At 49.6% G+C, this 13258-nt stretch overlaps 1 protein-coding gene across 2 annotated transcripts in view; it reads right to left on the reverse strand.

Annotated features, from left to right (window-relative positions):
• Positions 1–13258, reverse strand: part of NEGR1 (neuronal growth regulator 1) — a 188665-nt gene that overhangs the window by 45574 nt on the left and 129833 nt on the right. For both annotated transcript variants that reach the window (XM_069022701.1, XM_069022700.1), the window contains exon 5: positions 2661–2781. In XM_069022701.1, the coding sequence (XP_068878802.1) occupies positions 2661–2781 (121 nt within the window). The remainder of the gene's footprint in view (positions 1–2660; positions 2782–13258) is intronic.

Consider the following 13258-nt stretch of genomic DNA (forward strand, 5'->3'; position numbering starts at 1 on the left):
TTTTGCTCTGTGCCACTTACAAAGGGAAGAGCGATCTCCTTTTCATTCCAGGGATGGCTCCCACACATCCCCAGCTCCCCACCAGTGCCAGCCCCCGGGGCCCTGCCTTTGCTTTCATCTTGGAATACCTGCACGTTGTTGTAATTGATGAAGCCATGATAATGAGTTTTGTTATTTCAAATGTAAGTCTTGTTTGCTTTGAGAAGGAAAAGGGAATTAATATTTTAATATTTTATTTAGGTGACTTTTGGGCTTCTTCCCTGTGGCTGTTTAATGTCTGAGTTCTAATTTCTGTAACCCCAGAACACAGCCTGTGAGCAGATGTGGGTCCAGAGCTGGCACAGTGAAGCCATTCTGCTCTCCACAGGGAATCCTCAACACTCTTCAAAGCCACACACCATTTCTAACACCCCATCCCTGAAGTGCCCCTGGATCTCTGGAAGTGCCCCAGGCCAGGCTGGATGGGGCTTAGAGCACCCTGGGATAGTGGAAGATGTCCCTGCCCATGGCAGGGGGTTGGAACATGATAAACTTTAAGATCCCTTCCAACCCAACCATGGGATGTTTCTACGACAATTTCAAGATGCTTTTATTAACTTCTCCCCCAAAATGTTCTCTTCCCAGTTCTCCCCACCCTGTGCACCAGCACATGTGGGAAATTATTGAACAGAACCCCTGGGAGCTCAGTGATTAGGCAGAATTAGCCCTCTCTGCCTCAAAACCAATAACTTTACCTCAGTGCAGTCTGTTACTGCCTCTGTGTTTAGCTTTAATGGTTATTTTATGGTGAGATGATCCCTGGAGTCTGGGAATGGTGGGTCTGGATTTACATTAATCTCAGTAACAACAATGCAGTTTCCACCCCCAAAAGCCTTGTTGCAGACACTGCACGCACAGTTATGATTACAGGGCTAACTCCCACTGTTAATTTATTGAACAATCCATCCGGATTTCTAAAAAAGAAAAGTCCCAGTCCAAGAGTATCCAAAAAAAGTAGGAATCTCTCTATTGTGTTAGCAGAAAGTCCAGAAGGGTGTGCACTGCCAGGGTGCAAACTCAGCCGTGGAGTACAGCTGCAAATTATCTGCAGGGTAATGTAGGTGCTGCTGTGAGCTCCCTCTGAGAGCTGGACCTCTCAGCTCTGCATTAAAGCAGTGCCTGAGCTGGCCAAGGCTCATCCTGAGCTGGCTGCCCATCACCCAGCAGCAGAGGGGAGACACTGGATCCAAAACCAGCCCAGGGGTATTTTCCTCTTTCCTGCAAGGGACGGGGCTCAGAGATCCCCAGCACCTTTGTAGTCATGTACCAACAACAGCTCACAGGTTACCCTGAGCTGGAAGGGACCCCCAAGGATCATCAGAGTCCAGCTCCTGAAAGGATGGAGTGTTAGATTTATCCCAGTATTCGAGAAGCAAGACCCAGAAGGACAGAGAGTTTCCTGCTGAGGTGAAACACCAACCAAAACAGGAGCAGAAGCACAACTTGGGTGTCCTGAAATGCTCTGCTTCGCCTTTCCTGCTGCTGCCGTGGCACTGAATGTGCTCAGCAGAAAGGAATTTGGTCAGAGTTATAAATAGAAAGGTGATCAGCATGCTGGGAGCTGCTAATGGAACCCAAAGTGCCAAAACCTGCTCTGAAATCCTTCCCACAGAAAGGGTGTTTGTGCCACAACTGCCCCCAGGACGGGCACAACACAGCCATGAGCAGCCATGGAAATGGGATGTAGATGGATTTCACCAGCACGGGAGGAACATTTCCTGGTCCATATAGGAAAGATCAGTTTCAGAGAAGGTTTGGTGGGATGCAATGGCTCAGCAAGGAGGGAGGAGGACAGCAGCTCATGCTGCAGGAGGGGAGCAGCTGAGAAAGGAGCTGACAGATGGCTTTCTGTGAAAAAGGGTCATTAATATTCTCCTGCCAGCTCCCAGGTTTAATGGGATGTTCAAGATGAAAAACCTACCACTTGGGAGCTTGGAAATTCCCAAAGCTCCTCAGTTACAAGGGACAATATCCACCTCCTTTTGCACCACCGTGTGACCCCAACAAAAATGAACTCCTGCACAAGCCAAGAGCTGTAACCCAAAATGTCCTGTTCAAAAGAAAAACATCTCCCTGTCTAGTGAACTGCCTTTAAAATCAAGGTGACTCTGCAGAGGTGCCTGTTGCTGTCCCACAGCCCCCATGACCCAGAAGGGCAGGGGGCTGCACACAAACCCAGAGCACGTGGTCAGGTTTCAGGGTTCAGGCAGGGAGTGCTCCCCTGGCCCCCTTGGCTGCAGTGACCTGCAGAGCTCTGCTGACCCCACGGAACACAGACCACCCCTGGCACAACTGGGGCACAATTCACACCGGTTCCAAGTCTTGCTTTCCAAAGTGAGGAAGACAGATTAAACAAAAATCCTTCTTGCAGATTTTCCAGTGCTTTCCTGGCTATTCCCCTTCAAAGGCTGCAATTCCTGCAGCACGTTGGGATGTCAGGCTGTTACTGCAATTTCCACTCTCACAGAACAGGAGCCATGGCCACGGGGCAGCTCCGGGAGCCAGCAGCTCCAAGCACCCGCTGCTGGAGCTTGGGGAGCTGCTGGAATGGTCACCCCGGGGCAGCCCCAGCCTGGCAGCAGCCCTGGCACACGAGGGGTGGGCGAGCAGTGGCTACTTACTTCCTCTCTCCTTTGTACCACTCAAAGACCGGGGCAGGCACTCCTGCACCTTCGCACCGGATCAGGCCGTTCCCTCCAAGCACCACACCGCTGGATTTAAGTTCCTGAATTGTGGGGGCAACTGAAAAAAAAGAATTGTAAAGTGGACATTGGTATCTGGATAGGCAGGTCACCCAACGCCGCTGCTCCTCCTCGGCCCCTCCGCCTGGCGCGGGGTCTCCTCCAGCTCGAGGCACATTCCACCACTTTTTGCTCCAGCAGAATGAAAATTATCCCACACTGCAGATCCTACTCCATGTGTCTGGTGTAAAAACCCAGCTGAGACATGAAGAGAGAGCAATCCGGTCCTGGAAAAAGCTGCTTTTCCAACAGTTACTCAGCACAACCCACGGCCATCAGCATTTGTGCACACGAGGTGTGCTGGGCAAAGGAACCCCCAGCACTGGGGCACCGAGAGGCTCTGAGGACCCCCTGTCACTGCGAGGCTGTGGCAGGTCCCCAGTGCCAGCACCTCTTATCTCCTGCATTGGCTGCAAAACACCCACAAACCCAGAGCTCAGGTGGCCTTTCAGATCTCAGATTAAAGGAATCAACCTCCAAAATTATGAGCCAACCACAAATATCAGAGACAAGTGGCTTTCCCATGATTCCACTGCATAGGTAAGTTGGAAGTTTCAGTAAGTGCATTTTGTCTTTTTAAATAGTAAACACTGTAAATAGTAATAAACTTTTTGAGCTTAGAACTACAGACACAAATAAAGATAAAAAGCAATTGTCAGGTTTTCCAGTTGCCAGCAAAAGGAACCGCCAGCTGAAAATAAAACACAACAAATTCCTCAGGAAAGAGATTATCAAAGGAAACAACTGCCTCCTCCTGGAACTTTTTACGTTCTCTGGTTTAAAACGGTAATTTATGTGCATCATCAAAACGCTGTAAAAACCAAACCACATAACTTATAAATAAAAATCTGTTTATTTTTTTCTGAGCAGTTCTCCAGATGTTGCTTTAAGGTGTTTATGGACACGTGGAGCTCTGCCTGCCTTGCTCTGCTTCCCTCACCAGGAGCTCCTCATGAGCTTTGGCTGAACCACCTGAGTGGTGAAGGGTCCCTGGGCCACCCCAGCTGAGCCTGACCCTGCCAGGGCTCTCAAAAAAGCTGGGAAGAAAGCCCAGGAGTTGCTGGCTTGGGTTATGGGCAGGATGGAAACTTGGGGGTGGCCAAAGGAAGCATCTTCCAGCCCCAGCAGTGCTGAGTGAGCCCCACGGGTCTCCACACTCCTCGAGGTGCAAACCCCTCCCTGGTGGGGAAGGCAAAGGGATTTGATGGGAATATCTCACTGAGCCACAGCGGGTTTGGATAGGTCCCTTTCCACACCTGGAAACGGGTGCACACCTCGTTGTACCTGGGTGTGAATTGATTACGGGTTGTAGCCGCTATCTCCGATCTGTAGTTAAGCATTGCTGTAATTACAGTAAACCCAATCAAATCGCTTTGTAAATCTTAAATACTCAACAATCGAGTGCTGCTAAACCCTCGTGCAGCCTTATCTCTGCATCGTATGCTTTGCAGTCCCTTTTGCATTCCCGGCCTCCGTGTAAATCATCCCGAAAGGCTCCTGATGGGATCTTCCTTCGTGTGCTTTAACCCAGGCAGTACCCGAGCAGCTCCGGGCACCCAGCTCTGCAAAGCCTCATTTCCACGAATCCAGGTCACACCCTGCTTTTGCCAGCACTTGGAAGGTGTTCAAGTGACCAAACCCCGCTCTGTGACACAGCCTAAAAGGGACCTCAGTGTTTTCCACGGGCCTGCCCTGCTGGAGCAGCAGCGGCTCTGTGGCAGAGCAGTGGCAGCCACGTCCCCTCCCTCACACCAGCGGCTGCTTTCCCACCTTGCAGGAGGAGAATCTCCTGGGAATGCAGCTGCCATGGCCAGGGAGAGCAAACACACCCTGAGCACTTAGCACAATTCCTGATTTTAACAAAACCGGGTGAGGGAGCTTCACCTGGGGTTAAACCAGAGCCGCTTCTCCCTCTTCCATCGCTCCCATCCTCCCACAAGTCAGTCCACAGACTGGCAAATTCACCCTTTGTCTCCAGCTTCCCCATCCCCATGACTACAACAAACCAATCCATAAATGCATTAGCTTTCACCCAGTAACATTAACGTTGGAAGGGGATAATAAATATATAAGCAATTTGCACGTCTATGTCTCCATAATCTGCATAGGAAAAAACACAGATTGGTTTTGTTACTCCATAAAAACAACAGGGACACGTAAAACATTCCCACTCCTTCCCTCAGGTTGTATGAAAGATGTGACCACGGGAAGAGCAAATAAGAGATGAGCAAAGGCCCGAGTTACAAAGTTGTTTTTTTCTAAGAAGTACCACCTTGCTGCTTCCCCCTGGGCCTGCTCAGCTTTTGCTGGGTGTTTTGGGGGTTTTGGGGATGCTTTTGTTTTGGTTGGCTGGCTGGTTTTTACACAAAAGCAGAACACCACTGACAATGTGTTTCAGGATGAAATGGAGCGTAACAACACTTGCTGCTGCTTCTCAGGCAGGAGCGCCCGGCCCCGCACTCCGGGCGCAGCTGGGAAGGGGATGCCAGCTTCATCCCAGCTCCAAATAACAATTCCAGGCTCTGCTGTCTGTTTGGAAACTGCTGGAAAACTTCTGAGAAGGAAATTTTCTCAGATCTCCCTCTGAGAAGGATTTCAGCCTCTGTTTGTTTGGAACGAGAATTGAAATCAATGTTCCCTGCTCCGGGAAATCCCTGGTTAATAAAGGCATGGAAACACAAACTGGAGATCGTTGGAGCCGCTGTCTCTTGGATTTATCACTGTCAGGTTATTTTATGCTTTTTAGTCTAAAGACAAACTGTGGGATGCAGTTGTGTTCCTGGAGCACTGATTAGGGAGCCAAAAATCCATCAGACCTGGAAGACTGAGCAGCTCCAGGTGAAATCCCACACCCAAAACCTGCTGCTCTTGCTGCCAAGGTCTCCTCTGGAACAGGAAGAGACAACAACTGGGAGGAGAAATTTGGTTAAAAAGAAGCTGAGGCTGAAGGGAGGTGTGGGACAAATGAAATTCCAGCTCCAGGCCCCCCTCAAACTCCCACAGCTGAAGCTTTCCCCTCAGCCAGTGATGTGGGAAGGGATTCCCACTGAGCAGCCGGCACAGTCCTGTGTCTGAGGGTGTGTGGAGCACCTCATTATAAATAACAATAAACAGCCAGCAAGGAAATAACACCTTGGCTCAGAGGTATGGAGCAGCAGGAGGGAGGGTAAGCTGGGAGAGGCTGCAGGAGGAGGGAAGCGGGGACAGCCTCCCACAGCTCCCAGGGCAGGATTATCCAGACAAATCAATGGCTGACAGAGACACCGCAATAAAATCCAACAGGGGTGTTAACAAGGAAACGTGGTGTAAAACGAATAATTTAAAATGTATTTGTCATTTGTAGGTCTCCTAAATAAAGGTTATATAAAATGATAGAGGAAAAATGTGATTATCTGTGTCTGTCAGCAGCACTGGCTCCTGTGACTCAGATCCAGAGGTTTTCCTCCCTACAGTGGCTCCTTGTTCAATCCCCTCCCGTGGTTCATCCCTGCAGAGCAGGGCACTTCAAATAAATGCCTAATTCCTGGCTTGGAAATGAATTACGGGAACTGACTTAATATCAATTTCCCAATAGCTGTAAGTGCCTTGCTGGGAAAGGCTCTTTGGAGTGGGTGCTCCGAGACGCAGCCTCACTGGAGTTTTCCCAACGCCCTCCACGTCTGTCCCCCGTGAGATGGCTCGGGAGGGACGGCTGGGCCTGAGCCAAAATACGCGTTTATCATCCCCAAAAATACAGATTTATGGATCCCCCCAGGAGGGGGCTGAGCAGAAGTGTGGGAGGGAGGAGAACTGGGCCCAGCATGGCCTGGAGGTGCTGCCAGGTGTCACCGAGGGTTTGGTGTCACCACATGGGACCCACGCAGGTCTCACCCAACACAGAGCTGTGCCCAAGGCCAGGCTGGACACTGGGGCTTGGAGCACCCTGGGCTGTGGAAGGGGTCCCTGCCCATGGCAGGGGTGGGATGAGATGAGATTTAGGGTCTCTCCCAACCCAAACCAGTCCCTGATCCTGACACTCTGCACATCTGAGCTGCCTAACGCCTTCACACGGAAACCCAAACTTTACACCTGAAGTTCTGTTCAAAACCAGCCTGAAGGCCTCTTGAACCTGGTCCCCATCCCAAATATTTTCACTTTGCTTTCAGTTGTCTAAAGGAAGAGTTAAACCCTTGGCATTCCCAGGCACAGGCAACACACCAACTCCAGCCTGAGCAGGTTTCCTCTTTTAACATTTTAATGAGCTTCGGGACTTTTATGCACATTAGTTATGTTGCCCTAATTACTCATTATAATTCTAATGTGCATTTTATATTTAATTACAATGCTTATAAAGATTTGGTATGGACAGTAAATTATTATAACTAGCATGTGCATAATGATTACGAGCTGAATTTATTAACTTTTACACAAGCATTCAGGTCTGGAAACTTCCAATTTCACCTTTGTGAGCCCCCATATTGTCTGATTAAACCAACGTTTTTGTGGCATTAATTGTAAATGTCAAGAAAAAAAAAATCTTTTATTTTCCCTGTTTTCATCAGCTTTTAATTTGGCATCTTAATGTCATCTTTTGTTAGTGAAATTGCTTTCCAGGGTGTTAAGATAAAAAATTCCAGGTAAGAGAACAGGTTTCCTGAGATGTGTTTTGTGCTCAGAAAAACAGATGTCAGCAATATTGAAATATATTCTTTTATGTATATGCACCCTCAGAATGTTTTACCAATAGAGTACCAAGTCAAACAGTGTTACTTGTACTTCATGTAATTATATAAACAGTGTTACTTGTACTTTATATACTTGATATACTTGTACTTTATATGATTAAGATGGGCTTTCGATACTCTGGATTATTTAATTTTTCTGATTTATTCAGAGCAGCAGCCCTACCTCTCCCCAGATTAATGGAGTGGTTTAATAATGACTCTTCACGTCAGAACCGTGCAGAAACATTTGAGAGACACGACTGGAACAACCACTGGGCTCAGCAAGTAACAGGCTGATTTATTCCAGCTTTTCTTGATGACTTTTCAGAATCCCGGATTCATTGGGATCTTGACATGTACATTTCCATAAAATTTATACGCAAACACAGGAGGTGTCGGTAAGAATTCAGTTCTAGATGGAACCCACTGTCCCTTTTGAGCTTTTCACAGAATCCCACGCTGGTTTGGGTTGGAAAGACCTTAAATCCCACCCAGTGCCACCCCTGCCATGGCAGGGACACCTCCCACTGTCCCAGGCTGCTCCCAGCCCCAATGTCCAGCCTGGCCTTGGGCACTGCCAGGGATCCAGGGGCAGCCACAGCTGCTCTGGGCACCCTGTGCCAGGGCCTGCCCACCCTCCCAGGGAAGAATCCCTTCCCAATATCCCATCTAAATGTGCCTTCCTTCAGGTTTCCCTTTCCTGCTCAGGATTTCCCTTCACCAACCTTGTATTTCCATGTGGATTAATTGAACAATTGTGCCAACCCCTCAGGAGAGAGGATCCTCAGGCATTCCCTGCGTGGGATCTGGGATGTCACAGGGCACATCCGCTTCCCAAACGTGCTCCTCCCTCGGCTCCAGCTCATGGATTGCTTTGTATCCACCCAAATCCCTGGCTGCTGTGCCATTTATGGGTTTGGACAGAAAACCTCCCGGTGCCAAGTGCAAAGCTTAAAATCCACCAGTAATTGTTATGTGGGTGGAAAACATAAAAATCAGCATCACAAAATAATAAGTAATAGGCCTCCAGACAGGAAACCTGAACAATCTGTTTTACAGGTATTTCAGGAATAAAAAAAAGAAGAGGGAAGAACTTAATGAAGCCTCCCAAAAAGCAGCAAAGCAAAGACCTTGAGGGAGCTGCAGAAGAAAAGGCAAGCTGGAAGAACTGCTTTGTTTCTCTGCCCATTGGGGTTTATCTCATGCTGCATCTCTTTAATCTTTCTATTTTCCAGCAAAGCGCTTTTCTCCCCATATTCCCTTTAAGGCAGCTCTGTAAGTGCAGTTTGATCCCCTATTAAAGGAGTTGCTCTAGCGTGGGAACACAAACCCCTTCCTTGAGCAGCATCCAAGGAGCGCAGCTCCAGCCACATGCTGGCACCTGATCCGTGTCCCTGCAGCAGGACTCGGGGTCCCTGTGGGCTCCACAGGGACAAACACTGACTGGGAGCACTGGAAATGGCACATCAGACCCAGAGCGGGCTGGAAGCAGCCCTTGGCCCCAGGGGAGGGGATGCTCCCCACTCTCAGCTGTGCCAGGGGGGTTTAGGTTGGACATCAGGGAAAGGCTCTTCCCCAGAGGGTGCTGGACACTGCCCAGGCTCCCCAGGGAATGGGCACGGCCCCGAGGCTGCTCCAGGAGCTCCAGGAGTGTTTGGACAGCGCTGCCAGGGATGCCCAGGGTGGGGGTTTTGGGGGGGTCTGTGCAGGGCAGGGGTTAGAATGGTGATCCCTGTGGGTCCCTCCCAACCAGGGTATTCCCTGATGCTGTGATTCAGCCCTGGCTGCCAGGACTCTCCCTCCCCTTGCACGTGTCCACATCCCGTTTGACAGAACAATTCCTGCCACCCCTGGGAATGCTCCAAGGAACAAACCCCTCTGCTCTGGGCACTTCCCACTGCCAGGAGCTCCAGAACAAGAGGAACCTGAGGGGGACAAGTGGGACAGGAGCATCTCAGATGGCAGTGCCGATGGCACCACCCTCGCCATGAGAGTGACTGACACCATGCCGGGCAAACACAAACCCGATGGTGCATTGCACACCGGGCCTGCTGGGAATTCCAGTGTGTCTGGGGCGGCTGAAGGGGAAAAACGAGTCTCAGCATCCCAGAGTGGCACTGAGGAGCGGGGAGGAGCGATGGGGACGCTGCCACACAGCTGGTGCCAGTCCAGAAGGGAGAGCTGGCCCGGAGCCTGGCTGTGACAGACACGAGCACTTTGCCTTTGCTGCTTCTCCCCCTCCAAGGAAGATAAAAGCGATGGACTTCAACGAATTCCAGGAATTACTAAGTAGATCTTTTGGCAGCAATGTTGAGAAGAAAAGGAATTAAAGCAAGCTGGTAGTTTTCCAAGGAAAGAAAGTTTGGAACTAAAAAGGCAAATCTCTCAGAGCAGGTTGGGAACACAGGCAGAGCTCTGCTCCAGTCCCACAGGAGCAGGGAAAGCAGGCAGGAGACACCAAGGGCAAGGAGAAACCACACCAGGGGCACCTCGTCGGGACCAAGGAAGAGTGACCCTGCTGGGGTCACCCTGCACAGTGCCCAGCCCCCAAACAGCCATGGTGGGGCCTGTCCGTGCCCCCACCTGCAGCGTGACCCCCCCAAAACCCAGCACAGTCACCATCAAACAACTGAGACCTGGATCCATCCTGCAGGTCTCTGATGAATTTAATGCCCTCACCTGATGACTTGAGACCACAATTAGCCAGGATCCCCCAGAGGTGCCCCACAGACTCACTACCTACAGCAAACGACCTGCTTTAGGGCCAGGCACTCCTGGGCTGAGCTGGAGCACCCAAAGTTCAGGGAAACAGAAGGAATTTGGCTTAGCAGAGCTGCAGAAGGTGATTTGCAGGGATACACTGCAGCACTGAATACGCACGACGGAAGGGAAGAGGAATCAGCTCTACCCCACCTCTCTGATGGGCCAGGCTTGCAGTAATCAGCCTAAACTGCAGCAAGGAAGATTTAGGGACGGTAAGGCACTGCTGGAAGATGTTGTTTGAGGAGATGTCAAAGTGCTCTTCCTCTTTTCTCATTTTAAAAGCAAAGGCTGATAGTGTGAATGCTGACACCTGGACAGCAGCACCAGCCTGAGCCCTCAGCTCCTTCCCAGGATTTTTGTGGTCTCTGAGATCCTGGGATAATTAAGCACCAGAACCAATTCCTTCACTCGTTTCTGGGGATAAACACGTTGCCTTTAAACTGAAATCCATTATTCAACACAATAGGGAAAAATCAGAAATCATACTCTTGTTAGCTCCCAACAGTAATGAGATCTCCAGATTCACACTTAAGTACAAAAATGAGGTAAGGACTGACACTGGAATTTAAAAAAAGAACTCAAAAGGCAGAAGCAGAACTTTTCTGCAGCGAACTGCTCATGTCCAGCTCGGATGTGATTTGACACGCTGCACATCCCCACCAAAGCAGCCAGGTGAGTCCCCCAAACGCTGCTTCCGAGGCCAGAACTCATTACTGCTGTATAATAAATGGAAGCATAAGTCAGAGTTAGCACTGAACAGATTGTTTGGGGTTGCAAAGACAGCAGCTGTCACAGCTTGACAGCTTTCTTGTTAGTGAATCAGCTTTCCTGACAGTCTTTTTGATTGAAAACCCCTGTTCCCTGACAGAGTGTTGGAGCTGATGTACATATGTAGCTCATGAAGAATGAGAAGGAGCCATGAAAGGTCTCGAAGCTCTTGCTCTGTATTAAAAAGAAGTGAAGTTTACATAAAGGGAGGGTTTGGCTCCCCTCCCCAGTGAGCCGTGGCAGATGTGAGCTGATAGGGAGCAGTGACAAGGGCACACCCAGAGCCACGGCCTCAGGGGGTTCTGCTAAAAGCAATAAAGCCACGGAAATCCCGGCTGCTTTCACTCCCGGGAAGAGTCTGCCTAATAAAAAAGAAAAACAACTGTAATTTAAAAATAAAACTCTAAAATTCCACCTCAGAGTGAGTCTGACAGGGTTCTCCCAGGCCTCCCCTGAGCGAGCCCAAAGAGGAGAGCCACTGATGGGACACCAGAAACATCCCGGGCTCCACAGCTTGTGCCAGGGATGGGTTCATGTTCTTGTGACAGCCCCTCATCTCCAAAGGATGTCACACATTCCTCAGGAAGGGACAAGAGATCCCAAGCCACCGCCTGGCTGCAGACCTGGCTTTACATGGGAGACCTGGACTACTGGGAGCTCCCCACTTCAGGAAATTGCTGCCTTGAGAAATAATTCCCAATTTGTTCTCTTTCTTTTGGCCATCGATCCCACCAGGTGCAGAAGCAGCAGAACAACTGGATTTTGATACATCTGGTATTTCACAGAATTTGGTTCCAAATACACTGGAAATGGTGCATTTTGAAGGCAATTTTTTCTAGGAGAACTGAATTCTCCCAGTCCAGCACCAACTATCAAGATCTTTGTGCAACAGGAACCAAAACAATGTGGTCCATGCCTGGAGGCACTAAGTTCCATCACAGAGCCTTGTGTTTGCTCTGCAGCTCCAAGGTGCAGGAAAGGTCGCTTCAGCCTCACAACAGTTTGGTTTTATTTGAGAAGAGCAGAAGGGATGAAGAGCAGCAGCTTTATGGATTATAATGCCTGAGGAGTGATGCTGGCAGTTTTTCCTGTCTTTTGCATCCACAGCACTGCTTTGTTTTAAACTATAAATGCAAAATGGGGACTTCTCGAGGCTCCTGTAGCTTCCATCTGCTGCCTCCACCACAGCCTTGCCACCACAGGAGGTATTTGAACCTCAGCCCTGTCACCAGGAAAAATCAGGCTGTAATAATATCATTACAGCACACTCCTAGTGCAGAACCATTTCAAACTGCAATGACTGGGATAAAGACCATGAAAAAAACCCCAAGGGATGGAGAGTTGCACAAGGCTGACACACTGCTCAGGCCTGGCTTTTTGTGACCCCAGCTGGTGTCAGCAGCTGCACTCAAACCCCTCTGACCATCACCTCAAAGGCTCTGCAAGGGACAGGGAGGCCTCAGCCCCACAGCAACCAGGAACAATGCAATTACAGGAGAAAGATTGCTTTACAGTGTGTTGACTATCAGTAAGTATTTTAAGTAATTGTTTTTGCTGAAGAGTGATCTGGGCGAGGGAACACTCCTGGAAGCTCAAGAGCTCTCCATTAATTTTGGCTCTAGCCCGGAGTCTCACACAGCTCTGCTCCAAATTGCTGCTTCAAACGCAGCAGCTCTTTAGAGATGACTCATCTTCTATTAAAGCTTCAATTTTCCTGAACTGTATTTTCGCTGGTGTTTAAAGTGGGATCACCTGGAGGCTGGAGAGCTGGCGGTGGGAAAAGGCCCCCGCCCCAAGCAGGACTGGCTCCCCAGGACAGCCTCTCCTCAGCCACTCCCTGGCTCTGCAGCCGTCAGCTTGGGGCTTTAACATCCACCCACAGATGGGAGATTTTAGCACCTCTGAAGATGAGGGGAGCTACTGACCCTCTAGAGAGCCAAATCCATGGAGAGGAGCACATTCCTGCTGCCCCTGAGGCCAGGAGATGCAAGACAGGCTTCAGAAGACGTGGATGCACAGAGGTGTCCAGAATTGTACTGGAACCTTCCTTTGACTTTAAAATGACAGCAAGAGTAGAACAGTACATAAAAACAATTTAAAACCCTTTCATGAATTTTTCTGCCCACAGATTCATGGGCTGCTTCCACACTTTCACCAACAATGGCCTGAGAGCTTCACACGGTGCCTTTGTAAAAACCAGCAGCAATATATTGATTACAGTATTTCCCACCAATTTTAGGGCCG

The sequence above is a fragment of the Aphelocoma coerulescens genome, chromosome 8 (genome assembly GCF_041296385.1).
Source record: "Aphelocoma coerulescens isolate FSJ_1873_10779 chromosome 8, UR_Acoe_1.0, whole genome shotgun sequence".
Classification (NCBI taxonomy): Eukaryota; Metazoa; Chordata; class Aves; order Passeriformes; family Corvidae; genus Aphelocoma; species Aphelocoma coerulescens.